We start from the raw sequence: 27,592 nt of genomic DNA, 5'->3' as shown, positions 1-27,592 counted from the left end.
GTAACGCACACAACTCAGAGATAAATGACCTAAAGATTCTTTTCTATCTTTACCAAATAAGGAAATTTAAGCGTACACAGGTTAAGAGATTTAGCTAATGGCACTGAAAATAGTAGTCAAGTTCTCTGACTTCTAGAACAGAGGTCTTTCTACTATCCAGTTAAAACTTTCTCTTGAAATATTTATGGCTTATATAAAGTCTATTCAATGAAGTTATCCCTCATACCTTTAAGGTGATTGAGTTGAATATGCTATCCTTTGTATTTTTATTTAAAAAAACAACAACTAGTTTCCCTTATAATGATAGTCTGTAATAAGGCAATATCTCCTTTAAAACCAAATAGGATTTGTGGGGATAAAACCATAAAACACCAGCACCATACTGTAGCCATGGGTTTCAATATTTTTTGACACAATGTGAACCAGGATATATATATATATATATGTGTGTGTATGTATGTGTGTATATATATATATATATATATGCTGGTTTAAAAGTTTCACAAAACTAAGTATGATACTCTTATTTTTCCTATTCTAATTCAATTTATTTAATGCTGGTAAGGACTATGAAATTGATCTCATGATCCACTACAGAAAGATGACCCATAGTTTGAAAACCATTTTTCCCTTCCACTAAATTAAACAAATATGACCCTTTACTAAGCATATATTATTATGATAAATTTATATTGTCATAAATTTTTTTTAAATCACAGTTATTAACAGACCAGAAAAATATGTATTAAAAGATTTAATAGAATAAAACTTAGCTAAAGTAAAGGACCTGAATTTCTATATCAAAACAGCTTACTCTGGGGCTTCCCTGGTGGCGCAGTGGTTGAGAGTCCATCTGCCGATGCAGGGGACACGGGTTCATGCCCCGGTCCAGGAAGATCCCACATGCCGTGGAGCGGCTGGGTCCGTGAGCCATGGCCGCTGAGCCTGTGCTCCGCAACAGGAGAGGCCACAACAGTAAGAGGCCTGCATACCGCAAAAAAAAACCCCAAAAAACAAACAAACAAACACAACAACTTACTCTGTACAATCTTAATTAAAATCCTAACAGGTTTTTTGTAAAAATTGACAAGGTGATTCTAAAATTTATCTGAATGCAAAGGCCCTAGTACAACCAAGACAACAGAAAAATGAAGTTAGAGGACATACACTACCAAATTTCAAGATTTACTAAAGAGCTACAGAAATTAGGACAAAGTGGACTTGGTGAAGAACACAAATAGTTCTTTGGAACAGACACTAATATATGCAGAAATTTATTTTATGACAAAAGTGCCAATGAAATTCAATGGGAGAAAGGATTCTTTTTCCCAATAAATGTGCTGGAGCCATTGGACATTCGTTTTTTTCATATGAACATTGAATCTACATCACCCAATACTCCAAAATTTATTCAGGATATATCACGGTTCCAAATGCAAAAGGTAAAGCAATAACGCTTCTTCAAGAAAGCATAGAGTAATTGCACAAGCTTGGGGTAGGCAAAGATTTCTTAACCAGGACACAATAAGCACTAACAAAAAAAAGAAAAAAAAGATAAATTGCTTTTATTTAGGGTTTTTGGTTTTGTGTATAAATTGCTTTTTAATAAAATGAAAAACTAAGCCATTGTATTCATTTCCTATTGCTGCTGTAAAAAATTACAACAAATTTAGTGACTTAGAACAACACGAATTCATTATCTTACAGCTCTGGAGATCAGAGATCTCACTTGTTTAAAATTAAATGTCAGGGCTTTTTTCCTTCTGGAGACTAGAGGAGAATGCATTCCCTTGCCTTTTCCAGCTCCTAGAGGCTACCTGCATCCCTTCGCTATGGCCACTTCTTCCATCTTCATGTCAACAGCACAGCATCCTCAGATCTCTCTCTGACACTGCTTCTGTCATCACAACTTCTTTCTGACTCTGACCATCAACCTCCCTCTTATGAGGATCCTGTGACTACATACATCCCACCTAGATAATCGAAGAAAATCTCCCCATTTCGAGATTCTTAACTTGATTACATCTGCAAAGTCCCTTTTGCCATGTAAGGTAATATACTCACAGTTTGCAGGGATTAGGACATGGACATCCTTGAGGGGCCATTAGTCAGCCTATTATAGCCATCATTAAAATTATAAGTTTGTTCATGAAAAGACACTATTAAGAAAGTGAAAAGGGCTTCCCTGGTGGCGCAGTGGTTGAGAGTCCATCTGCTGATGCAGGGGACACGGGTTCGTGCCCCGGTCCGGGAAGATCCCACATGCCGCAGAGCAGCTGGGCCCGTGAGCCATGGCCGCTGAGCCTGCACGTCCGGAGCCTGTGCTCCGCAACGGGAGAGGCCACAACAGTGAGAGGCCCGCGTACCGCAAAAAAAAAAAAAAAAAAAAAATTAACTATCTGGGATTTTTCTTTGGTTTTTAAAAAAATGTATTTATTTATTTTTGGCTGCACTGGGCCTTCGTTGCTGCGCGCGGGCTTTCTCTAGTTGCAGTGAGCGGGGTCCACTCTTCGTTGTGGAACGCGGGCTTCTCATCATGGTGGCTTCTCTTTTTGCGGAGCAAGGGCTCTACGCACGCGGGCTCATAGTTGTGGCTCACGGGCTTAGTTGCTCCGCGGCATTTGGGATCTTCCCGGACCAGGGTTTTAACCCCTGTCCCCTGCATTAGGAGGCGGATTCTAAACCACTGCGCCACCAGGGAAGCCCATCATATGGTATTTTAAGAGAAAAAAAATCCAGTTATACATTGCTTAGACGAGATACTTACAAAAGCCATATTGAAATAAAGGGATAGAAAAATATTTATTGAGCAAAAACTGTTACAGAAATATGTCAAATTAATTACAGTCAAGGCCAAAAAACATTACAAAGGATACAAGAGGGCATTAGATGATAATAATAAAAGGAACAAAGCATCAAGAAGACAAGTAATTATAACTTTGCAGCAGCCAACATCACAGCCTTTCAATATATAAACCAAAATCTTTTTTTTTTTTTTTTTTTTTGTCCATGCGGCATGCAGGATCATAGTTCCCCAGACAACCAGGGATCAAACCCGTGCCCCCTGCAGTGGAAGCCCAGAGTCCTAATCACTGGACCGCCAGGGAAGTCCCTAAACCGAAATCTTTACAAGGAAAAACGGACGTATTGACAACCATAAATGGAAGATTTCTTTTAATTTTTTTTCATAAATGGAAGATTTTAACACATTCTTATCAGAGACCACGGAAGCAAGCAAAAAGTTTATATAAAATATTTTAACAATATAATTAACAAAAAAGCACAGATGATCAATATTAGCTATGAAAAAGAGGACATAACACAAATTGCAATGACAAAAAGTAAGAAATTTGCATACTTTCCAGAGTGACTAAGTTGAATAATATCAGTTCTATGTGTATCTCCTTCACTTTAATTGGTTGGGGGGAAGGGGGTGGAGACAATTTGTGTGAACCAGTTAATGTTCTTTATTTGTGCAGGGATGCCGGTTTCAAACTATTTCCTAAAAGATATTTTAATTTGAGATTCAAAATCCTGTGCCTCACTGAAATAGGTCACAGACCTAAATGAAAGAGCTAAAACTGTAAAATTTCTACAATAAAAATTTCTACAATAAAAAATTTCTTAGTTTTAGTTTCTAAAACTAAGACAAAATCTTAGTGTACTTGGGTTAAGCAAAAACTAAAAAGGATGTAAAAACATGAAATATGAAATTTAAAAATGATAAACTGGATTTCATGAAAATTAAAAACATTTGCTCCTAAAATGACATCTTTAACAAAATGAAGTATAGCGTGGTGACTATAGTTAATAATATCATACTGCATATTTGAAAGAGAGTAGCACTTAAAGGTCCTCATTACACACACTAAAGTTTTGTAACTATGCATGGTGACAGATGTTAACTAGACTTATTGTGGTGATCATTTTGAAATATACATATATCAAACCATTATGTAGTATACCTGAAACTAATATAATGTTATATGTCAGTTATAACTCAATAATAATAAAATAAATAAGTAAAATGAAAAGGCAAACCACAGACTGGAAGAAAATATTTGCAAAACAAATATTTAATAAAGGAGTTGTATCCATAATATATAAAGAACTCTTACAACTCAATAATAGGATAACAAACCAATTTTTTTACAGGCCAAAAGATTTGAAGAGACACTTCACCAAAGAAGACATACAATGGCAAAAACAACCCCCCCAGACACACAAAAAATAAACCACAAAAAGATGCACAATGCCATTAGTTATTAAGTAAATGAAAACTTAAACCACAATAAGATACCACTATATAACCGATAGGATGACTAAAATTTGGATGTGGACCAAATGTGGCTCTCATACATCACTGGTGAAAATGCAAAATGGTAAGACCACTTTGGAAAACAATTATGTAGTTTCTCATAAATGTAAAACACACTTATGATCCTGCAATTCCACTCCCAGGTAATGAAAACATGTCCACAGGAAGACTTATAAGCAAATGTTCAAAACAGCCAAAACCTGAAAAGAACTATATGTCCATATAGATAAACTGATATATCCACATAATGGAGTACTACTGAGCACTAAAAAGGAACAAACTGATACACACAACAGCATGGATGAATCACAAAAGCATTATGCTCAGTGAAAGAATATACACAAAAGGCTACATACTGTATGATTCCATTTATATGAAATTTTAGAAAAGGCAAAAAAAAACCTACAGTGATAGAAATCATATCAGACTTTGCCAGAGGCCAGAAGAGGGATAGGGGAGTGACTCCAAAGAGACATAAGTAAACTTTTAAGGGTGATGGAAATGTTCTACATCATAATTGTAGTGGGGGTTACATGAAAATATACATTTGTCAAACCTCATGGAATTGCACATTTAAAATTTGTGAGTTTTATTGTAACTAAATTACATCTAACTGAAGATGACCCCAGAAAGTACAGGCAGGAGAAAAATCCCTTGCTTCGAATATTAGAGAACAGGAAAAAGTTACATATTTTTGTTGCCTTTGATATATGATGAAAAGTCATACAATCCAAAAAGACAGCTTGCCTTTCCCAGTAGTAAGGGTGACTAAATGCTCAAGAGTTAACATTAAGTATTATAGGTACACATTGTGACACTAAATTATGAGCATGATGCTAACTTTTGAGAGTCCAACTTCTCTCCCATCATGTGCACTTTTATAGTATTTAATGCTTTAGTATTTTTTTGTTTGTTTGTTTTTGTTTTTTTGCGGTACGCGGGCCTCTCACTGTTGTAGCCTCTCCCGTCGCGGAGCACAGGCACCGGACGCGCAGGCTCAGCGGCCATGGCTCACGAGCCCAGCCGCTCCGCGGCACGCGGGATCCTCCCGGACCGGGGCACGAACCCGCGTCCCCTGCATCAGCTGGCGGACTCTCAACCACTGCACCACCAGGAAAGCCCTTTAGTATTTTATTAATGTTAATATTTTACTTTATTTATTTAGGCTGCGCCGCGCAGCATGCAGATCTTAGTTTCCCAACGAGGGATCAAACTTGGGCCCTCAGCAATGAAAGCACGGAGTCCTAACCACTGGACCACCTGGGAACTCCCTGATTTAGTATTTTTCTGTGGGGTTATTTTTTTTTCAAATAAATCTCAACAGAATAAAGAATAACAGTATTAAATTTGATGGATTCCTTGGGCTCCTGTTGAAAATCAGACATTGTACGTTTCATTTCATGGATGTCTAGTCAAGCTAATCATTTTGGTCATGAAAAACAGTTTGTAACTGCAAATTCTGCACATGTGCTTGGAGAGAAATTGAAATTTCATGTATTCCACTTTGAAATAGCAGATTGCTGACGATCATAAAGACCTTAGTTCAGAGGGATGAAGAGACTTGCCAGGCAACATCATAATTTGGACTATCTTGTTATCTGACACACAAGGGGGGACACTGCGTATACTTAGAGAACCTCAGACTCCTGGGAAGCTAATTCACAATATTGCATCCCAGGATACTAAACTGGAAGTTAGTGGTCAGCAAACCAGAATGTAGAGGAGCAATGTGGTACAGTGGACAGAAACCAGGAGTCAGGCAACCAGGGCTCTTCTCCCCCATCCCCAGGGTCCCCATCCACTACACTATGTGACATGATCACGTTCTCAAAAAAAAAAAAAAAAAAAAAGGAGAGGAGAGTGTATTAGTCTACTCAGGCCACCATAACAAAATAACCACAGATTATGTAGCTTAAACAATAGAAATTTATTGCCTCACAGTTCTGGAGGCTGCAAGTCCAAGATCAAGGAGTCAGTAGGTTTCTCCTGAGGCCTTTCTCCTTGACTCGAAGATGGCCATCTTCTCACTTTGTTCGTACGCGGCCTTTTCCCTGGTGTCTCTCCGTGTATCCTAACCCTCATCTTTTGATAAGGACACCACTCATATTGGATTAGGGTAGGACCCTGTGACCTCATTTAACCTTAACTACCACTTTAAAGGCCCTACCTCCAAATACATTCACAGTCTAAGGTACTTGAAGTTAGGACTTCAACCTATGAATTTTGGGGGGACACAATTTAGTCCATTGCAGGGAATTAACTGACATCCTAAGATTCTACAACCCTCAATTATTACCTTGCCTTGTTTCTTTTCAAATTAACAGTACCACCCAGGAATCTCCAGAAAAGGAAGGAGGGTTAATAGGACACTCTGTTTGAACAGTTTAGCAAGACAAGAAGATTTCAGGGGATGAAATGAACTGTAAACACTCCAAATTTTATTATAGTTGATAATAAAATTTGATGGTGGGTGTCTTTTTATGCAGAGTCATGACATTTGTAGGAGGTCAAGCCCATCTGCCAGTTTTCAGGCAGGCCTGATTCTTTTAACACAGAAAGATCTTTCTTGGACACATTAAGCCAAGCCAGTGTTATCTTAGTGTGGAGCAAGCTGTTATCACGAAATAAATAAAAATTAGCAACGGCTAAAAATGAAAGGCGCCTGGGGTACTTGGGGAAAAAATATATCCTTTAAATGAAATCTCATGTTGTGTTTTCTTCTTTACCAGAAGCTGCAATATTTCCAGCATGATTTGAATGAATTAATCACTTGTTAATTTTGGAAGCTGCTGAACCAACACAACCTCCTCCACTTCCCTCTCTCAACTTCAGGAGGCTGCTGCACATGTCTGCGACTATCAGAGCAGCTGACCTCGCCAGCAATAACAAGGGTTACTTTCTTTGAACCTCGTGGCGAACTGGGTACTAGCAACGGCCCTTCCCTGAACTTTGTCCCTCCAACCCTTCCAGTGGTTTTATCAATCCCTTATTGTTAGAAATATCTAGAGTAATTTGTCTTTCCCTGACTAATACAACTGAACAAAATGACATTTAAAAAGTCTAAAGACAGGGGGCTTCCCTGGTGGCGCAGTGGTTGAGAGTCCGCCTGCCGATGCAGGGGACATGGGTTCGTGCCCCGGTCTGGGAAGATCCCACATGCTGCGGAGCGGCTGGGCCCATGAGCCATGGCCACTGAGCCTGCGCGTCTGGAGCCTGTGCTCCGCAACAGGAGAGGCCACAACAGTGAGAGGCCCGCGTACCGCAAAAAAAAAAAAAAAAAAAAAGTCTAAAGACAGGGACTTCCCTGGCAGTCCTGTGGTTAAGAATCCGCCTTCCAATGCAGGGGACGCAAGTTCGATCCCTGGTCAAGGAACTAAGATCCCACATGCCAAGGGGCAACTAAGCCCATGTGCCACAACTACTGAGCCTGCGCGCTCTGGAGCCACAACCAGGAAGAAGCCCACTCGCTGCAACGAAAGGTCCCGCGTACTGAAATAAATAAATAAATAAATAAATAAAAGTCTAAAGGCAAATGACAATTCATGTAAAGTTAGTATTTCTTTAGTTGGAAGTTACAGAAAACAACTCAAGATACCGTAAGAAAGAAAAAGGGAAAAGGGGAGGAAAAAAGAAAAAGAAAAAAAGGATTACATTACAAAATTTCAGGCTTACCTATAGAACTCAAAAACAGAAATGCAGTCAGTCCTAAATAAGTACTAGTACTAATCATGGAGATTCCTCAGTAAACTAAAAATAGAATTATCATACGATCCAGAAATCCCACTTGTAGGCATACACCCAAAAGAATTGAAGGCAAATAGCTCAAAGATATTTGTATACCCGTGTTCATAGAAGCATTATTCAAAATAGCTAAAATGTGGAAGGAAGTGTCCATCAATGAATTAAAGGATAAGCAAAATGTGGTATATACTTACAATGGTATATTTTCGGCCTTAAAAAGGAAGGAAATTCTCTGATATGTTACAATATAGATGAACTTTTTTTTTTTTTTTGGCCACGCAGCATGTGGTATCTTAGTTCCCTGACCAGGGATCGAAACTGTGTCCCCCTACAGTGGAAGTGTGGAGTCTTAACCACGGGACGGCCAGGGAAGTCTAACATGAATGAACCTTGAGGACATTTTGCTAAGTGAAATAAGCCAGTCACAAAAAGACAAACACTACGTGATTCCCCTTATATGAGGTGCTTAGAGCAGTTAAAATGATACCAACAGAAAATAGAAGGGTGGCTGCCAGGGACGGGAGAGGGAAGAATGGGGAGTTATTGTTTACTGGGTAGAGAGTTTCAGTTTTACAAAATGAAAAGAGTTGTAGGGGTAGATGGTGATCTTGGCTTCACAACAGTGTTAACGTGCTTACTGCCACTGAACTGTGCACTAGAAAATGATCAAGATGGAAATCTTTGTTATGTTTATTTTACCACAATAAAAAAGAAAGAAAGGAAGATCCCACATCAGTAACCTAACTTGTCATGTTAAGACACTGGAAAAGGATGAGTAAACTAAATCATACTAAGTAAAGAAGAAGGAAAGAAATAACAAATATTAGAGAAAAAAAAGCTTCAGTCATTTATACTCAGTCAGCAAGTCTGTCCCTTTAGTTGCATCCTTGCCTGCCATGAATATTTTTGGTGTTTATACTTTTGGCCAGTATACTGAATGGAGAATGGCATTTCATTATTTTAATCTGTATGCTTGAGTATCTCTTCGTATGTTTATTCTTTATTGATTAGTCAGATTTCCACTTTTAAAAACTGCCCGTTCAAGTCCACTGCACTTTTTTGTATTGTTGTTCACGTTCTCTTATTGATTTGTAGATTCTCCTCATATGTTAAGGATATTAAGTGGGTTACAACACCTTGTATGACTTTACAATTACTTTAGTCTTTGCTTATGGTATTTTGCCATTCAAAAGCAAAACATAAAAACAAAGAGAAAAAACTGTGTTCAACAAATATAAGCATTTCTGATCAAAACTGTTTGCCCTCACAAATCTGTTCTTCCCTTCCTACTGTTCACTAGGTCATCCAAGTAAACTACATTTCTCAGCTTTCCTAAGAGGCTAGACGTGGCTGCAGGATGAAGCTTGTACCAACGGGATTGAGGGGAAGGGATATATAAAATTTCTGACTCACTTGTTCCAATGACTTATCTCTGGACTCACCTCCTGGCTTTCCTTAGCACCAGCTGTCAATGGTGGAATCCAAGCCTTTTTAGACTGAGTGCAGTTAAACTCCTTTATGGACAGTTGTGTTCTTATAAGCTGAGATTAAATAAACTGTCCACCAAAGACTTTCTACTACCAAAACAATTTAAAGAGTCCAGTACAGCTGATGTGAATTCAAGAATAAGACTCAAGGACCTCTCCAGTGGTCCAGTGGTTAAGAATCCACCTGCCAATGCAGGGGACATGGGTTCGAGCCCTGGTCCGGGAAGATCCCACATGCCGCGGGTCAACTAAGCCTGTGTGCTACAACTACTGAGCCTGCTCTCTAGAGCCCGCTGGCCGCAACTACTGAGCCCACGTGCTGCAACTACTGAAGCCTGTGCACCTAGAGCCCGTGCTCCGCAACCAGAGAAGCCTGCACACTGCAACGAAGAGTAGCCCCCGCTCAGACAACTAAAGAAAGCTGGCACACAGCAACGAAGACCCAACGCAGCCATAAATAAATAAATAAATAAATATTCAATTTTTTAAAAAAAGAATAAGACTCAATCTCTGTTAGTGTGTTTAATTTGTTATCTTGACAGATATGAATCCCATAAAATAATAAAGGCATAAATTTACTATATTTTGCCTCTAGATTGTATGCTGTTTTATTTTGGCAAATTGCAAGTGTGGATATCTTAGGCCAATACTCTACACATGATGCAGAAGAATTTTAGACTCAACTATTCCACTACTGGCCAGTATTACACTCTTTTTCATTTTCACAGAGAATCGATAAGAAATACTTCAAAAATGTTTGCAAGAATTCAATTATAATCTTATAATTTTAAAGAACACCAGTGTTTTTCATTAGAAAATTAGTTAATATCTCTAACTATGATCATAACATCAATAAAATGGATCATGACCAGGATTTTTAAAAATAAAAAAGAGGAGACAATTTTAGAGTATATAACACAAGTATTATTTAATGAAAATTTTGTTTTAAATAATATACATATAAGAGTATTCCTTGGTGATGGAAAACACATTTCTTATTTGGAAACCTAGTCGGAAAAGTTTGTAAAATTCTTGGACCACCAGATCAAGTCGATGGAGATGTCCATATAAGAGCAACACTTTGATATCAACCCAAGGAGCAGGGTAAGTAGGAATGTAGTCCTAATAGTCCCATAAGTGTTTTGAGCAAACAGTATCTTTTTTTTCAGATTTTATTTATTTAGTTTAATTTGTAAGACATTCACATGGTTTAATATTCAAAAAGCTCAAAAAAGTATGCATTGAGAATCACACCTGATTCCTAGTAACCAACCCCAGAGGCAACAAATGTTATTAATTTCTTATAGGCCTTGTAGCTCTTCTATGCCCATAAAAACAAAATTTTTACCTAAATCGTACATAGTGTTCTTCCTTCTTTCTTTTTTGTTTATTTAACCATATCTCGGAGATCATTCCATATCATATGTTAAAACTGCCCCTTTATTCTTTATGGTATTTTACCGATTGGATGGGTCATAATTATTCACTCAGTTCCATGTGGAAGGACATTTAAATTTTTTTCAAACTTTATCACCACAATACTGCAGTGAAGAGTTTTTATTTTACATAAGAAAATATAGCCCTATATGTTATCAAAACATATTTAAGGGAGTTCCCTGGCAGTCCAATCATTAGGACTCGGCACTTTCACTTCTGTGGCCTGGGTTCAATCCCTGGTCGGAGGAACTAAGATCCCACAAGCTGCTCAGCACATCCAAAAACAAAATAAATCAAAACATCTTGAAATGTTACTATAACTTAAATGGTTTTGTAATGGCACATGAATAGATAAAGAGACAAAAGAAAAAGAATAGAAAGTCCAGAAAGAAGCCCCCAAATATAATAGGAACTAGTTTGTTCATTCGTTTGCTTGTTTAAGGCAAATCCATTTACCCATCTGAAACACACTGGCCTATTCTGAAGGAGAACAGTCCAACCTTGTAGTTCTGATTAATCCTGGATGAAAACAGTTTACTGGATTTGGCTTTGCTGAAATAAACACAAAGCCCTGAATTATTAAAAAAAAAAAAAAAAGATTTGCATTGCCAAATTAAGTTCTGTGAAGTAGGATTTCTCCATTTTCCCACCGTTTTCACATTTTCCAAGGGCATATAATTTATAAAGTTGAGTTTTTATTGTGACAAAATATATTTAACATAAAATTTACTGCTTTATTTTTAAGTGTACAGTTCAGTAATGTTGAATATAGCCACAATGTTGTACAACCATCACCGTTGTCCATCTCCAGAACTTTTTCATCTTCCCAAAGTGAAATTTTATACCCATTAAATAATAACTGTCCATTCACCCCTCCACCCAGCCCCTGGCAACGAGCAGTCTACTTTCTGTCTATATGAATTTGACTACTCTAGGTACCTCGTGGAAGTACAATAGTTGTCCTTCTGCGACTGGCTTATTTGGCTTAGCATAATGTCTTCAAGGTTTATCCATGTAGCATGCGTCAGAATTTCCTTCATTTTTTTAAGGCTGAATCAGATTCCATCATATGTATGTTCCACATCTTGTTTATCTACTCATCTGTTCATGGACAATAGGGTCCACCGTTTGGGTATTGTCACTAGTGCTGCTATCAACATGACTGTACAAACATATGTCTGAGTTTCTGCTTTCAAATACATGTCCAGAAGGGAAATTGCTGGGTCATGTGATAATTCTAATCTTTTTTTTTTTTTTTGGCCACGCTGCAGGGCTTGCAGGATCTTAGTTCCCTGACCAGGGACTGAACCCGGGCCCTTGGCAGTGAAAGTGCAGCATCCTACCCACTGGACCGCCAGGGAATTCCCTGATAATTCTATATTTAATTTTGTGAGGAACTGCCATACTGTTTTCCAGAGCAGGTGCACTATCTTACATTTCCACCAGCAATACACAATGGTTCCAATTTCTCCACATCCTCACCAATACTGCTATCTTCTGATTTTTTGATAATAGCGATTCTAATGTGATGTGATGTGGTATCTCACTGTGGCTTTGATTTGCATTCCCCAATTGATTAGTGGTGCTGAGCATCATTTCATCTGTTCATTGGCCACCTGCATATCTTCTTTGGAGAAATGTCTGTTCAAGTCCTTTGTACGTTTTTAAATCTGTTTTTTTGTTGTTGCTGCTGGGTTGTGGGAACTAGAATTTTTAAAGGGGGCATTTCAAATCGGGGGGAGGAGGTGAATTATTCAATAAGCAATGTGGGGCAATTGGGTAAAATTCTACAAAATAAAATTTGTTACACTTCTCATATTTGCTTTTTTCAGGGAAATAAAATATTCAGATAAAAATGTAGACCCTCTGTGTGCCATAACCAGTCCCTCCACCCACCAAGGCAATCACTAGCATGAATTTAGTGTTTATCTTTCTATTGAAAGATATTTTACACATTACGTTTGTATATTTTACACATTACGTTTGTATAAATTTATAATTCTGTTTTTTGTGTTTTATATATTCTACAAATTTTTTTTCCACTTAACATTATATTCTTGTGATTCACAGTCAAATGGTCCGTTCCTTTTTCATCACTGTATAGTATCTCATTGTTTAAATGTTCCACACTTTATTATGCATTCTCCATTTGAAGGTATTTTGGTTGTTTCAAGCTGTTTACTGTTACAAATAGCTTTCTGATGTTTATATTTTTATATTCAGGAAATTTGGAAGGACAAATAGACCAAACAAGGCTGGTGCTGGTATTCATGATGTCATCAAGGACTCGGGCTCCTCTTCTCCTTGATACATGACTCTTGTTATATATGGGGTAAGATAGCTGCTATACCTCTATCTATTTCAACAACTTTTCATTAAGAAGAAGGATGAGGGTAAAAGGCTAAGAGGCAAGCCAACTAAATCTCTACCTGTAAAAAATCCTTCACAGAAGCACTATCCAGCAACTGCCATTATACTCACGGACCAGAACTGTGACACATGGCTACCTTTAGCTGTAGGAGAGTCTAGGAAATTGAGTTCTTAGCTTTTTATAACCTCTATAGAGACAAGGGAGAAGGGAGTTGGATATAGAGACTATCACTCAACATATGTGTTAAGGAACTTCCTTGGTGACACAGTGGTTAAGAACCCACCTGCCAATGCAGCGGACATGGGTTCGATCCCTGGTCTGGGAAGATCCCACATGCTGCAGAGCAACTAAGCCTGCGAGCCACAACTACTGAGCCTGTGTGCCACAACTACTGAAGCCCGAGAGCCTAGAGCCTGAGCTCCGCAGAAAGAGAAGCCACCGCAATGAGAAGCCTGCACACAGCACAAAGACCCAATGCCGCCAAAAATAAATAATTAAAATAAATAAATAAACTTATATTAAAAAAGTATGTTGAAAGATTTTTTTCCAAATCGGTAGCATGCTTTTAGTTTTTTATATATATATATATATATATATATATATATATATATATATATATATATATATCTTCTTTCACACCAAAGTTTTCAATTTGGATGTAGTAAAACATATTGTAGACTGAATGTTTATTCTGCCCCGAATAATTCATATTCTGAAACTCTAATCCCCAGTGTGATGGTTTTTGGAGGTGGGGACTTCAGGATGTAATTAGGTTTTGATTAGTTCATGAACTTGGGGACTCTCATGATGGGATTAGTGCCCTTATGAGAAGATAAAGAGAAAGAGACCTCTCTCTCAATGAGCATTCATCACACTGAGGAAAGGACAGCAAAAAGGCAGCCATCTGCAAGCCAGGGAAGGGGCTCTCACCAAGAACCCCAGGCAGCTAGTACCCTGATCTTGGATTTCTCAGCCTTCAGAATTGTGAGAAATAAATGTCTGATGTTTAAGCCACTCAGTCTGTGGTATTTAGTTAATGCAAGCCTAAGCTAAGACAAGTATCCATATTTTCTTTTCACAATTCTATTTTGGGGGGCTTGTTATGTAAACCTTTCCTTAATACTTAATCATAAACAAGACCACTGTGCTGCATGACTTCGGGGGGCATCGACTAAAATCCATTAAAACATGAATGGTACCCTCTGGTGTTGTGCAATGCAGCAGCTGTTTTATTTTTCTTCTAAGAACTGTTTTTTTTTTTTTTTTTGCGGTACGCGGGCCTCTCACTGTTGTGGCCTCTCCCGTTGCGGAGACGCGCAGGCTCAGCGGCCATGGCTCACGGGCCTAGCCGCTCCGCGGCATGTGGGTTCTTCCCGGACCGGGGCACAAACCCGTGTCCCCTGCATCGGCAGGTGGACTCTCAACCACTGCGCCACCAGGGAAGCCCTAAGAACTTTTTTCTTTTTTAATTAATTTTATTTTTGGCTGTGTTGATAAATTTTGATAATTTTGCCCATTGATAAATTTCATTATTTTCCATAAAGGTATTACACATTTTTTTATTTGTTCCTGGTACTTTGGAATGTATTGCTGTTGTCAATATTTTTCTATTACACTTTCTAATTGATTAGTGTTGGTTTAAGGGATCATTATTGATTGACCTTATGTTCAGCTGAACACTTTCTTCACTGTCATAACTGTTGCTTCCCCTAATTTTTTTTTTTTTTTTTTTGGCTGTGCCTCACGGCTTGTGGGATCTTAGTTCCCTGACCAGGGACTGAACCTGAGCCTCAGCACTGAGAGTGCCAAGTCCTAACCACTAGACTGCCAGGGCATTCCCTCCCCTAAATTTTCTACGTGGACAAACATATCATCTGCAAATAATGATTCACTTTTTCTTTCCTGATTCTTATATCTCATTCATATTTTTTTGTCTTGTTGCATTAGCTAAGAATGCCTTATCGTCTAAGAATTTGTAGTTTTCCTTTTTATTTTTTTTTATTTAAAAATTTTTAAAATTTATTTTATTTACTGATTTTTGGCTGTGTTGGGTCTTCGTTGCCACGCGCAGGCTTTCTCTAGTTGCGGTGAGCGGGGGCTACTAATTGTGGTGTGTAGGCTGCTCATTGCAGTGGCTTCTCTTGTTGCGGAGCACGGGCTCTAGGCGTGCGGGCTTCAGCAGTTGTGGCTCGTGGGCTCTAGACTGCAAGCTCAGTAGCTGTAGCACACGGGCTCGAATCCATGTTCCCTGCATTGGCAGGCGGATTATTAACCACTGCGCCACCCGGGAAGTCCCTAGTTCTACTTTTTATATTTAAGTCTTTAATCTATCTGGCCTTGACTTCTGCATTCCAATATTAGAAAACTATAGATTTTGTATATTTATCTCAAATTATTCATCTGCTTGAACTCAAATTCATTTTAATAGCATTTAACTTATTCAATATTATTTTTCTAGACAATTCTATTATCCAAAAATAAAAATTTTGTCTCTTCCTTTCTTATATTTATGCATTTCTTTTTCCTCTTTGGCTGTCTTTCAGAAGTATGGCTGGAGTCTTTATCCATTCAGTCTGCCATAATAAAATACCATAGACTGTGTGGCTTAAGCAATAGAAATTTATTTCTTACAGTCTGGAGGCTGAGAAGCCCAAGGTCAAGATGCTGGCTTATAGATAGGTACTTTCTTTCTATGTCCTCACATAGTGGAGAGAAAGAGTTCTGGTGTCTCCTCCTTTTCGTATAAGGGCACCACCCTATTGGATTTGGGTCCCACCCTTATGACCTCATTTAGCCTTTATCACAGGCCCTATCTCCAAATACAATCACATTGGGGGTTAGGGCTTCAACACATGAATTTTGCAGACACAAACATTCAGTCCATAACAGATGGTATTTCTGAATAACAGCTAAGGTTGGGTTTTTGTTTTGTCTTTTCATTTTCTCTTTTTATTTAGGTTAGATTTAAAAAAATTTTTTTTCCTTGTGATGAGAACTCTTTTTTAAAAAATATTTATTTATTTATATTTATCTTGGCTGCACCGGGTCTTAGTTGCAGCATGTGGACTCTTAGTTGTGGCATGTATGTGAGATCTAGTTCCCCAGCCAGGGATTGAACTCCAGCCCCCTACATTGGGAGCACGGATTCTTACCCACTGGACTACCACTGAAGTTCCTGTTAGTTTTTTTTTGCGGTACGCGGGCCTCTCACTGTTGTGGCCTCTCCCGTTGTGGAGCACAGGCTCTGGACGCGTAGGCTCAGTGGCCATGGCTCACAGGCCCAGCCGTTCCGTGGCATGTGGGATCTTCCCGGACCGGGGCACGAACCCATGTCCCCTGCATTGGCAGGCAGACTCTCAACCACTGTGCCACCAGGGAAGCCCCCCTGTTAGATTTTTTAATGTTTACCTTTCTATATATTTCTGGAATAAAATTTGGCCACACCAAGTAATAATTATAATAACTGTGGTGAATTTGTATTGGGTCATCATTCTTAGAGAAGCTAGAACTGTATCTAACAAATGAATTTAAAAAAAATTTTTATTTATTTTTGGCTGCGTTGGGTCTTTGTTGCTGTGCACGGGCTTTCTCTAGTTGCGGCGAACGGGGGCTGCTCTTCGTTGTGGAGCATGGGCTTCTCGTTAGGGTGGCTTCTCTTGTTGTGGAGCACGGGCTCTAGGTGTGCCGGCTCAGTAGTTGTGGCACATGGGCTTAGTTGCTCTGTGGCATGTGGGATCTTCCCGGACCAGGGATCGAACCCATGTCCCCTGCATTGGCACGTGGATTCTTATCCACTGCACCACCAGGGAAGTCCCCTCCCAGATGAATTTATGTGAGGTTTGGCAGGCAGAAGTGAAGCAGCTCTGAAGGATACCAGGCGTGGAGTAGCAGCTTGACACACAGCTTCTCTGGGTCTTAAGTCAGGCATGAGTTCAGCTCCATGGAGACTGGTACCATTTTGTTCTGAAGGTTATATGCACATCACTGAATTTAGAAGCAGTGAGAGATAACATAGGATTCAATTTGTCCTCATTGGTTTCAGTTTGTGCTTAGGGGTCTCAGTTTGCTCTTCAGTCCTTCACACCAGTTCCTGACTATAAGATATGCTGACCTATAGCCATTTTAGCCTCACCTCCAGAAACAGAGGCAAAGTGTTCCAAAGGCCTCTTTATCAGCTCCCACAGTTATGTAAACTCTAATCCCTGTAATTGCTCTCTTATACTGGGCTTCCCTGGTGGCGCAGTGGTTAAGAGTCCGCCTGCCAATGCAGGGGACACGTGTTCGAGCCCTGGTCCAGGAAAATCCCACGTGCCACAGAGCAACTAAGCCCATGAGCCACAACTACTGAGCCTGTGCTCTAGAGCCTGAGAGCCACAACTACTGAGCCCGCGTACCATGACTACTGAAGCCCATGCTCTGCAACAAGAGAGGCCACTGCAATGAGAGGCCTGCGCACTGTAACGAAAAGTAGACCCCCTCACCACAACTAGAGAAAGCCCATGCGCAGCAACGAAGACCCAACGCAGCCAAAAATAAATCCCCCCCCCCAAAAACCTCTTATACCGTATCAATCATAGTAGTTCTGCTTTCCTAACCAAACTGTAGCTGATACAAAAATAGTCTTCATGGATCCATAACAAAGTACAAACTCCTTTGCATGGCATATATGACCTTCAAGTCGGCCTCAATCAGTGCTTTGACCTTTCATCCAGTGCTTTGACCCACCTTCCCTCATAACTATGTTGCCATCATGTGTTAACCACATATGGTGTACTGTTTTAGCTTTTTTTTCTTCCAGTTTTACTGAGATATAATTGACATACAGCACTGTATAAGTTTAAGGTGTACAGCATAATGATTTGACTTAACATACATCTTGAAATGATTATCACAGGAAGTTTAATAAACAAAAAAGAAAAAGAAGTATTTTTTTACCTGTGATGAGAACTCTTAGGATTTACTCTAACAACTTTCATATATATCATACAGCAGTGTTAATTATATTAATCATGTTGTATATTATATCCTTAGTATTTATTTTATAACTGGAAGTTCGTATCTTTTGACCACCTTCATTCAATTCCTCCTCCCTCCGCTTCCCACCTCTGGTAACTGCAAATCTGGTCTCTTTCTATGAGTTTGTTTTTCTTTTTAAGTATAATTGACCTACAACACTATGTTAGTTCCTGGTGCACAACATAGTGATAACGATATTTCTATACATTACAAGATGATCACTTGTTTTAGCTTTTCTACCTCTACCTAGAATGACTCTCTCCCCATTCCAGAAGAACCAGCTAAAAAGTTGCTTCCTCTGTGACATCCCCCTCATCTGTCACATAGATTTAATCTTTCTCTTGTTCCCATGGCACTTAAATTTTTTTAATGAAAGTTTTAATTGAAGGATAACATATACAAAGAAAAATAAACAAATCTTAGTTATTCATTTCAGTAGTTACACAAAGTGAACATACCCCTGTACCCCTGTGAAAAGCACCTAACTCAAGAAATAGAACAATACTAGAACCTCAAAGTTCCCTCTTCCCATTTCCAGACACTTTACCTCCAGCCTGAATTTGAACATACATTGGTTTTGCCTGTTTGAAACTTATGTAGACAGAATCATACAATATGGTCTCTTTTGAATCTAGATTCTTTTCCCTTGCGCCTCTGAGATTCACGGAAGATGCTGAACAGATGTAGTTCATTTGCTCTCATTGCTCTTCAGTAGTCCATATTTACCTATTCCACTGTTGATGGTCACTGAGTTGCTTCCAGGTTTGGGCTGTTAGCAAACAGTGCTATTATGAACACTTTTGTAGTTGACTTTTGGTACACATAATATAGTGTTTTTTATATCTTTCAGTTTTAACACTTCTGCATTGCGGTGTAATTATTACATTACATACCTGTTTCCCACACTAGACTGAGTTCCCTGAAAGGCTTTGTAACTTCAGTGTCAATTACATTACATGAGACATAGCAGGACTTTTAAAATGTTTGTAAAGGAAGGAGCATCTAAAAGAATCCTTTTTATTTTAATATTTATTCCTTTATGTTTCTTAAAACCCTTAAACGTACTATTTTACCTTTCTTGTGGCCATGTGTAAGAAGCAGACCCATTCTTAATTAAAATATCTGTAGAGGGCTTCCCTGGTGGCGCAGGGTTAAGAATCCCCCTGCCAATGCAGGGGACACGGGTTCGAGCCCTGGTCTGGGAAGATCCCACATGCCGCGGAGCAACTAAGCCCGTGCACCACAACTACTCAGCCTGTACTCTAGAGCCCATGAGCCACAACTACTGAAGCCCGTGTGCCACAACTACTGAAGCCCGCGTGCCTAGAGCCTGTGCTCTGCAACAAGAGAAGCCACCACAATGAGAAGCCTGCACCCCGCAACAAAGAGTAGCCCCTGCTCACTTCAACTAGAGAAAGCCCGCGTGCACCAGCGAAAACCCAATGCAGCCAAAAATTAAATTAATGAATAAATAAATTTATATAAAAAATATCTATAGAAATACATGATCAAGAATGCTTTATTTACTGCAGTGATCATTTCATAATGTATGCAAATATCAAATCATTATGTTATACACCTGAAACTAATATATTGTTATATGTCAATATATCTCAATTTAAAATAAATGCTTCATATTAGGCACTGTACTGAAAGTACTAAAAGGCATTAGTGTTCCATGAGATATATTTTAGGTAGAATTACAGGATTACATAATTGGAAGGCACCTTAGGAACTGATTCAATCCATCATATTCATCATTACATTTCAGTAGGAAGTATCACATCTAAACCAGCACAGCTGCAAGAAGGAGCTACTTTTTAAATACCTTTACCTGAATAACCTCAATTTCTTTTCTCTTATGCTATTCTCCTTGATTGGAAATTCATAGTACCAGCAAATGGAAATACAACAGAAGTCACTGGCAGAAAAATTCTTATTCATCATAACTTAAAGACCAATGTACTGTAAATTCGCTTATTACATAAGCTTAATGAACAGTTGCTAAAATGAAGTCCTAGATACGAAATGAATACCCAAGCCCTCTTATAAGTATGCACGACTGACTGGAACTGAAAAGATACATAATAAAAGAGCAAGGAAAGAGTAGAGGAAGCGGTAGATATTAAACACATAAAATCTCCCTAGTTGGACACTGTTAGTTTCTTACACTCTGCTGTCCTGGAAAAAATCCAAGATATAAAGCAAGAGTTTTTTGCATTGACTGACTCCTGGCTCTCTCTACTTACTCCTGTACTTACTGCTACTTGACCCTGGGCAAATGAGTTAATATGGTTCAATTTCCTCATTGACAAACACCCTACAGCGTTTTTGGAATACATATTATGTGCTTGGCAAGTATCAGGCACTCAGTAAGCCGTAGTTTTTATTACCTGACGGTAATCTAACAGCACACGATCTCAAAGTTAGTAAGCATCAGAAGCAAGAAACAAGACCCCAGCTCTCCCACTCCAGTCCAGCCCCACCTGGATACCTCTGAAAGGACCACTGAGTGTCTATCCCTTTAGCTGGAAGCGGATGTGGAGTTTTGAAGCAGCACAAAGTGCGACGCAGCAGGAAGGCGGGACTTCCGTCGCAACGGCTCCAGCATCTGCGGGACAGAGAAAACGAACCGGAACAGGTGGGAGGAACGCCCGCCGCCAGAGGGAGGTGTCCGGAAGCGCCCGGAGCGGGGACTACATTTCCCACAAGCCCGCGGGGCAGGGCGAGGGGCGGGCGTCGGGGACCTTACCGGACAGGCCTTGCCCGGCAATACCAAGGTAAATGCCGGCACTGCGGCTCCAAGGGAAGAGTAACTTAGAGTCTGCGCCTAGATTTAGACTAGTCACCCTCCTAACCCCTCCCGAACTGACAAAGGGACCTGGCGACTTTGGGATTTCCGGGCAGCAGGACTCCACCCCCAGAACCTATAGCAGTACCCCCGCCTTGGGCCTGGGGGCGCTTCCTGGATGCCTGAGGACGCGGGGCGATGTGCTAGAAAGGTGAAGGCCCAGGGTACCTCTTTCTAGGGTTGATGATCCGTACTGGTCCCTCGTTCGCCCCTCCCCCACGCCCTGTCGCCCATTAGCTCGGGCTGGAGCTGTACGGAGCCCGGATCCCTGGGGATCGAAGTCGGTGTTGGTGCAAGGGAAGGTGCTCTCCCTCCCCCCGCCCAGTCTAAGTAGCGGGCAACCTCCCCTCTCCTTTGGTTGTTGCTCGGACGTCCTTGTCTCGGGGCGGCTAAAGCTGTCAAAGACCTGCGAGCCAAGCACTGCTAAGTACCTCCATCCATCCCTAATCCTTTCATCTACCCTTTCGGGTGTTAGGAAGATTGCCGCTGGAGAGGCTAAGTAACTTGCCCTAGGTCGCAGAACTTAAATGGCAGAATTTAAGGTTCGCACCAGGTCTCTCTGGATCTAAAGCTCTTTGCTTAAGTCCCATCACCTTTCTCAAACCTTAACCTAAGAGAGGACAGGCGCTGGGGACCACAGTCATTTTTTTGCCCAGCGGTGCCTACACGCGCTGCAACCCCGCCTCGGCTGCCCTGGCGCCGACACATCGGTCGGGCCTGTTCAAACAACGAGCCCGGGGCCCTCCGCCGATCCATCTCGCTGCTCTTCTTTTCCGCTTTCTCCGGCCCTTTTCCAGGGACAGACAGACGGCGCGCGTCATCGCCAAGGCTGCTGGGCGGGTGGGTGGAGTTTGCTGCGCGGCGACGGTGGCGGTAGAGAGTGGGTCCCCCCAAGACTCTGGGGCGGGGCTGCGGGGAGGGCGCGGACGGACGGACGGACCTCGCCGGGATGGGGGGTGTGGCCGCTCCGCCAGGGTCCTGCGGGTGGGTCAGCGGCACAGCGACCACCAGTGCCCGGGGCCCCTCCGCCTTCTGCTAGAGATGCTCTTCCTCTCGGTGAGTTGTTTTTCTGTCTGGGCGGCCCGGCCTCCCCAGCCTAGGTCACGCCCCGGGGAGGAGGAAGGAGCCGGGCCATCTCAGACTGTGTGGCCTGGATAGGGCAGGGCCACGGGGAACTGACCAGCTGCGCTCCGGGTCCTCCTCCCTTTGGGCATGTTGATCCGCGGCTGCGCTCCATGTTCCAGTTTCATGCAGGCTCCTGGGAAAGGTGGTGCTGCTGCTGCTGCCTGATTCCAGCCGACAGACCTTGGGACCGGGGCCGGCGCTGGAGGCTGGAGATGGCGGACACGAGATCCGTGCATGAAACCCGGTTTGAGGCGGCGGTGAAGGTGATCCAGAGTTTGCCGAAAAATGGTACGTGCATGCCCGGCTGGACAAGCCTTCTGCAGAGGCTTGAGGCCCCAGTTTCTGAATCTCACCTCCTTTAGCCTTCTTTCTGCTTCTAGTCTTGCTTATTTAACCTACTTCTTTTGCGTTGAAAAGGCATGTTATTGAAGGGGAGGTGTCGGATAGGAATTAATTGCCTGCTGATCTTTCAAGCCTGAGACAAATATATTATCCAGATTTTAAGCAGTTTATATTGTTGTCGAAAAGAAAAGTCCCTTAATGACTGCGGATTTGGGTATGTTTTTAAAAAATCTGGGATGGGGATGCCTAGGGCCGCATACTCATAAAGTCTACTTTTTGAAAACTTTTGATATGAAGGGAAAGAAAGGAAAGAACAACTATATTCATTTGTAAAACGATTTCTCTTATTTTAAAAGTACATATATATTTACTACTTAAAAAAAAAACCTGTTCTATGGTCCTAGTGTTCTCTTTTTGATACTCGTATGGGACCTTTGCACCTTGGATGAAAAGTCCTTGGAGCTGTTCTTTCATATTTAGCCTGTCGTTTCTCTGGCTTCTGTCAAGATTTTTCTCTTTATCGTTGGTTTTGAGCAGTTTGATTATGATCTGTCTTGGTATGGTTTCCTTCATATTAATGCTGTTTGGGGTTTTGCAGAGCTTTTTGAATTTGTAATTTTATGTCTTTGACAAATGTTGGGAAGTTTAAGGCCGTTATTCAAATATTTTTTCGGTGGAGAGGCTTGGAAAGGGGGAATTTGACTTTTCACTTCATATTTTTCTGCAATAAACGTGTATTTTTCCACAATAAACGTGTATTTTTTTAATGATACTTTTAACTACTATCATTGTGCCAGAGTGTAAAATTAACTGAATATAACACTAATATACTACTATAGTATTTAATGTCATGTTCCCTATTTTCATTAATTATCATTTGGCTAAGTAATGAATGTTCAATACTATTAACAAACATTCATTAAGTGCAGATACAAAAGGTTTTGAAAACAAATATACACAAAATAGCTTTCCTTTTGTAATCTCAAACACCAAATTGGAGGAGGACATATGAGGGATTGAAAGAAGAATGAATGAACAAAATGTAGAGAAATAACATAGGAACTTATTTAGGTATTGATTTTTTAAATGTCTGATGAAGAGAGTTTACATGAAGGCATGATTCTAAGAGTTTTGTTTAAATGGTACCTTCATCCTTACTTCTGAATCACACATTTTTATATTTTTTGAAAATTGATAGAGCTAGACTTGATGATAGTTTGCTATCTTTGCTGACACCATATATCACTCATTAGGAAACCCATATAAGTGTAAATACAGTTTGTGTTTATATAACATTTAAGAAGGTATTGCCAAGTTAACAACCTCTGCCAAAGGGCAGCTGGGTGGGGCAATGTTCAGTACTGTACTATTATCTCCTGAAACTAAACTGATAATAATTGAAGCAGAAGTATTGTTATAATGAATCATTAAATAGTTTTATAGTAAAACTTTTAAGTTTTGTCATCTGTCCTGGATTATTTTGCAGATATTCTTATAGTTTTTATGTTGCTTGTTGCTTAATCTTTATCTATGGCATAAAGTTATAATGAATCCTATAGCACCTATGTTTGGTATGCCCTTGACCTTTAGAAATTTATTTTCCTATATTATGTTTTAAACACATACATATCAAATGTATTGGGTTGGCCAAAAAGTTTGTTCAGATTTTTCGGTAAGATGTTGTGTGTGAGCACCTTGAGGATAGAGACTATACTTTATCTAGTGTCTTATACACAGAATATATTCAATATATGTTATTAGTTTTTGCTTTAACCTAATGTATATGTTACTCACCTTAACCAATAAACTTTTAAATCTCAGTTGATTGACTTACTGAAGATATTATGAGATGAGGCTTTTGATGTTTTAAATTTAGGTTTGTGTCATTTAAGTAGGTAACCATTTTTTTTTTAAATAGGTAACCATTTTTAACTATAGTTTCTCCATTTTTTTCCCCTCTGCTGTATAAAGACTATATCATTGAAACACTGTATCTAATGGATATTCCTAAATGAGCATATATTGTGTAGCTAATTTATTATTGTGATTTTGGAATTAATTATTCACTCCTGGCCAAAACTGAAACACCAGCTCTCAGCTTGTCTGTGTTGTAATTTTCACGATGTTTATAAACTACTAGCTTTTGATTACTACATGTTATCAGATTATTACGCAATCTGTGAAGTTTTAAAAACATCTTTTTACAGTTTTAATTTTTGTTTTTATAATAAATTTTGGAACAAAAGTAATGCACAATAAATGTAAATTTTTTAAAAATGCAAATAAGCAAAAAAGAAACTAGAAGTAATCTATATGCCTATGACAGCGATATCTATCCTCTTTTAACATTTTGACATGTTTCCTTCTACTCTGCTTTTTAAGTATATAAGTACTTATTTTGTAAAAATGGATTGTGCTGGATATGCTGTTTTAAACTGCTGTTTAACTCATTTTATGGTAGATGTTGAAACTTTTCTCATGCTATTTTTAATATTTTTCTACAGTAAAAATTTTAAGGGCGGTAGTTATAAAGAATCCCATAATTTATGTATATCATAATTATTTAGCCAGTTAGTTATTATAAAACATTTATATTCCAATTTTTCTCTCTCATTAAGAGTATTGCAACTTATAGCATTTGTTCAAACAATTTGAAAACTTTAAACATAAAAAAGTTTATTGATAACCTAGAAACATGTGAAGACTGATCCTCAAAAAATTGGCATGTCCAAAACTATGGAGGTAGGAAGTGAGAAATCTATTTTATCTTGGATTAATTCTTTTTCTATCACAGTACACACTGGTTGGCTTTAGCCAAAGTTCCTAATCCCCTGAGAAATCGGAAATTTGGCCAAGAGAAGTTGAATTTCTTACTGTTGCAGTTTTATTAAGCAGAGTATACATTTAACTTTCATTTGTGCTATAGTCAGTGTGGTTTGTCATAATTTTTTAATAGAAATACCTTATTACAGTTGCATGATAGTTATTCTATATTTTAATTTATTTTTTTTAAATGACATTTGCCAGTTATTTTGGTTACGTCTACAACATTTTTATTCTTTTATTCTCTTATTTATTGAACTATGTTAGGCGTTGTTATTAAAGTGTAAAATTTCAGAGTTTTTTCAAATCAAAGAAATAAACTGAGCCATAACTTTTATTTCTGTAAAATAAGAATAAATTATCTGAACTATTAATGAAATATTAAAAAATCACTGTTAGTAAGCTAAGCATTAGCTCATCAATTGTGTTCTCCAAGTGATCTTACTTAATGTATGTTTCCAATAGGTTCATTCCAGCCAACAAATGAAATGATGCTCAAGTTCTATAGCTTTTATAAGCAGGCAACTGAAGGACCCTGTAAACTATCAAGGCCTGGATTCTGGGATCCTATTGGAAGATATAAATGGTAATTTTATGTAGAGAGCTATGAAAGAATTTTGAGTTTAATGACATAATTATCATATGACTGTTACTTATGTGGTTATGGATTATTCTGTGCACAAAGTATTCTAGGTACTGGATACATTTTTATCCTCTGTGTGTTCTTTTTTTTTTTTAAACAAGGGTTTTTTTAAAAAATAAATTTCTTTATTTATTTTTGGCTGCGTTGGGTCTCCATTGCTACATGTGGGCTTTTGCTAGTTGCAACGAGCAGGGTCTACTCTTTGTTGCGGTGTGCGGGCTTCTCAATGCGGTGGCTTCTCTTGTTGCGGACCGTGGGCTGTAGGTGTGTGGGCTTCAGTAGTTGTGGCACGCGGGCTCAGTAGTTGTGGCTCGCGGGCTCTAGAGCGCAGGCTCAGTAGTTGTGGCACACGGGCTTAGTTGCTCTATGGCATGTGGGATCTTCCTGGACCAGGGCTTGAACCTGTGTCCCTTGCATTGGCAGGTGGATTCTTAACCACTGTGCCACCAGGGAAGCCCCCTCTGTGTGCTCTTAACACAATTTCACACAAATAGGAAGGTCTTGGGGAAGAAAAGAAGACAATAAAACCAAAAGAGGTAGATTTATCAAAGATATAAGAGCATTTTCAATTAGTGTTTCCTTTTATGGAGTTTGTTCTTTTTATTATGGCAAGAATAAGTCCCAAACTATATTAAAGGGACTATATTAAAGTCCCAAACTATATTAAACAGACTCTCCTGCCTCTTTTACCTGCCAAGAAGAAGAGTGACCTCTTGCTTGTCAGGTGACCTTGTTTGCTTTGAGCTATTGAGATAATAAATAACTAGGAGCATGACTCAGGTTCTGCCTTACTTTTTCTCTAAGCTGTCACTCTTGTCCCACTGTACTTGAATAGAAATTTCATTTTTAATATATTTAATAGAATCACAGAATACCTCTGCCATGTTTCCAGTTGAGTAACATTTGATGTTCTTAAACACTATTGAAGAGGTGACAAATGTCTAACAGGATGTCTGATGTCTAACATGACCATACGTCATGTATGTCAGGAACAGAGTGTGCTAATTGGCAGAGGAAGTCTTTAAGAGCCACATGTTTTGATGGCTAAGTTTCTTCACCCTGCATTGGAAGTCCTTAAACTCCTTTGGGTATTTCTTTCTTTTTTTTTTTTTTTTAACATCTTTATTGGAGTATAATTGCTTTACAATGGTATGTTAGTTTCTGCTGTATAACAAAGTGAATCAGCTATACATACACATACATCCCCATATTGCCTCCCTCTTGTGTCTCCCTCCCACCCTACCTATCCCACCCCTCTACGTGGTCACAAAGCACCGAGCTGATCTCCCTTTGCTATGTGGCTGCTTCCCACTAGCTATTTTACATTTGGTAGTATATGTAAGTCCATGCCACTCTCTCACTTTGTCCCAGCTTACCCTTCCCCCTCCCCGTGTCCTCAAGTCCATTCTCTATGTCTGCGTCTTTATTCCTGTCCTGC

At 39.5% G+C, this 27,592-nt stretch overlaps 1 protein-coding gene across 12 annotated transcripts in view; it reads left to right on the top strand.

Moving 5' to 3' along the window:
- Positions 1–20,984: 20,984 nt before the first annotated feature.
- ACBD5 (acyl-CoA binding domain containing 5) overlaps positions 20,985–27,592 on the top strand; it is a gene marked incomplete at its 3' end in the record, with an annotated part of 35,918 nt that continues 29,310 nt past the window's right edge. For 2 of the 12 annotated variants that reach the window (XM_079912694.1, XM_079912690.1), the window contains exons 1-3: positions 21,225–21,372; positions 22,466–22,634; positions 25,977–26,097. In XM_079912694.1, coding sequence (XP_079768820.1) covers positions 21,340–21,372; positions 22,466–22,634; positions 25,977–26,097 — 323 coding nt within the window. In that variant the 5' untranslated portion in view covers positions 21,225–21,339. The other 10 variants (XM_079912693.1, XM_079912686.1, XM_079912689.1 and 7 more) reach the window with 9 other exon arrangements.

Source organism: Stenella coeruleoalba (assembly GCF_951394435.1).
Source record: "Stenella coeruleoalba genome assembly, chromosome: 2".
Classification (NCBI taxonomy): Eukaryota; Metazoa; Chordata; class Mammalia; order Artiodactyla; family Delphinidae; genus Stenella; species Stenella coeruleoalba.
This window is presented reverse-complemented; position numbering and strand designations above follow the sequence as displayed.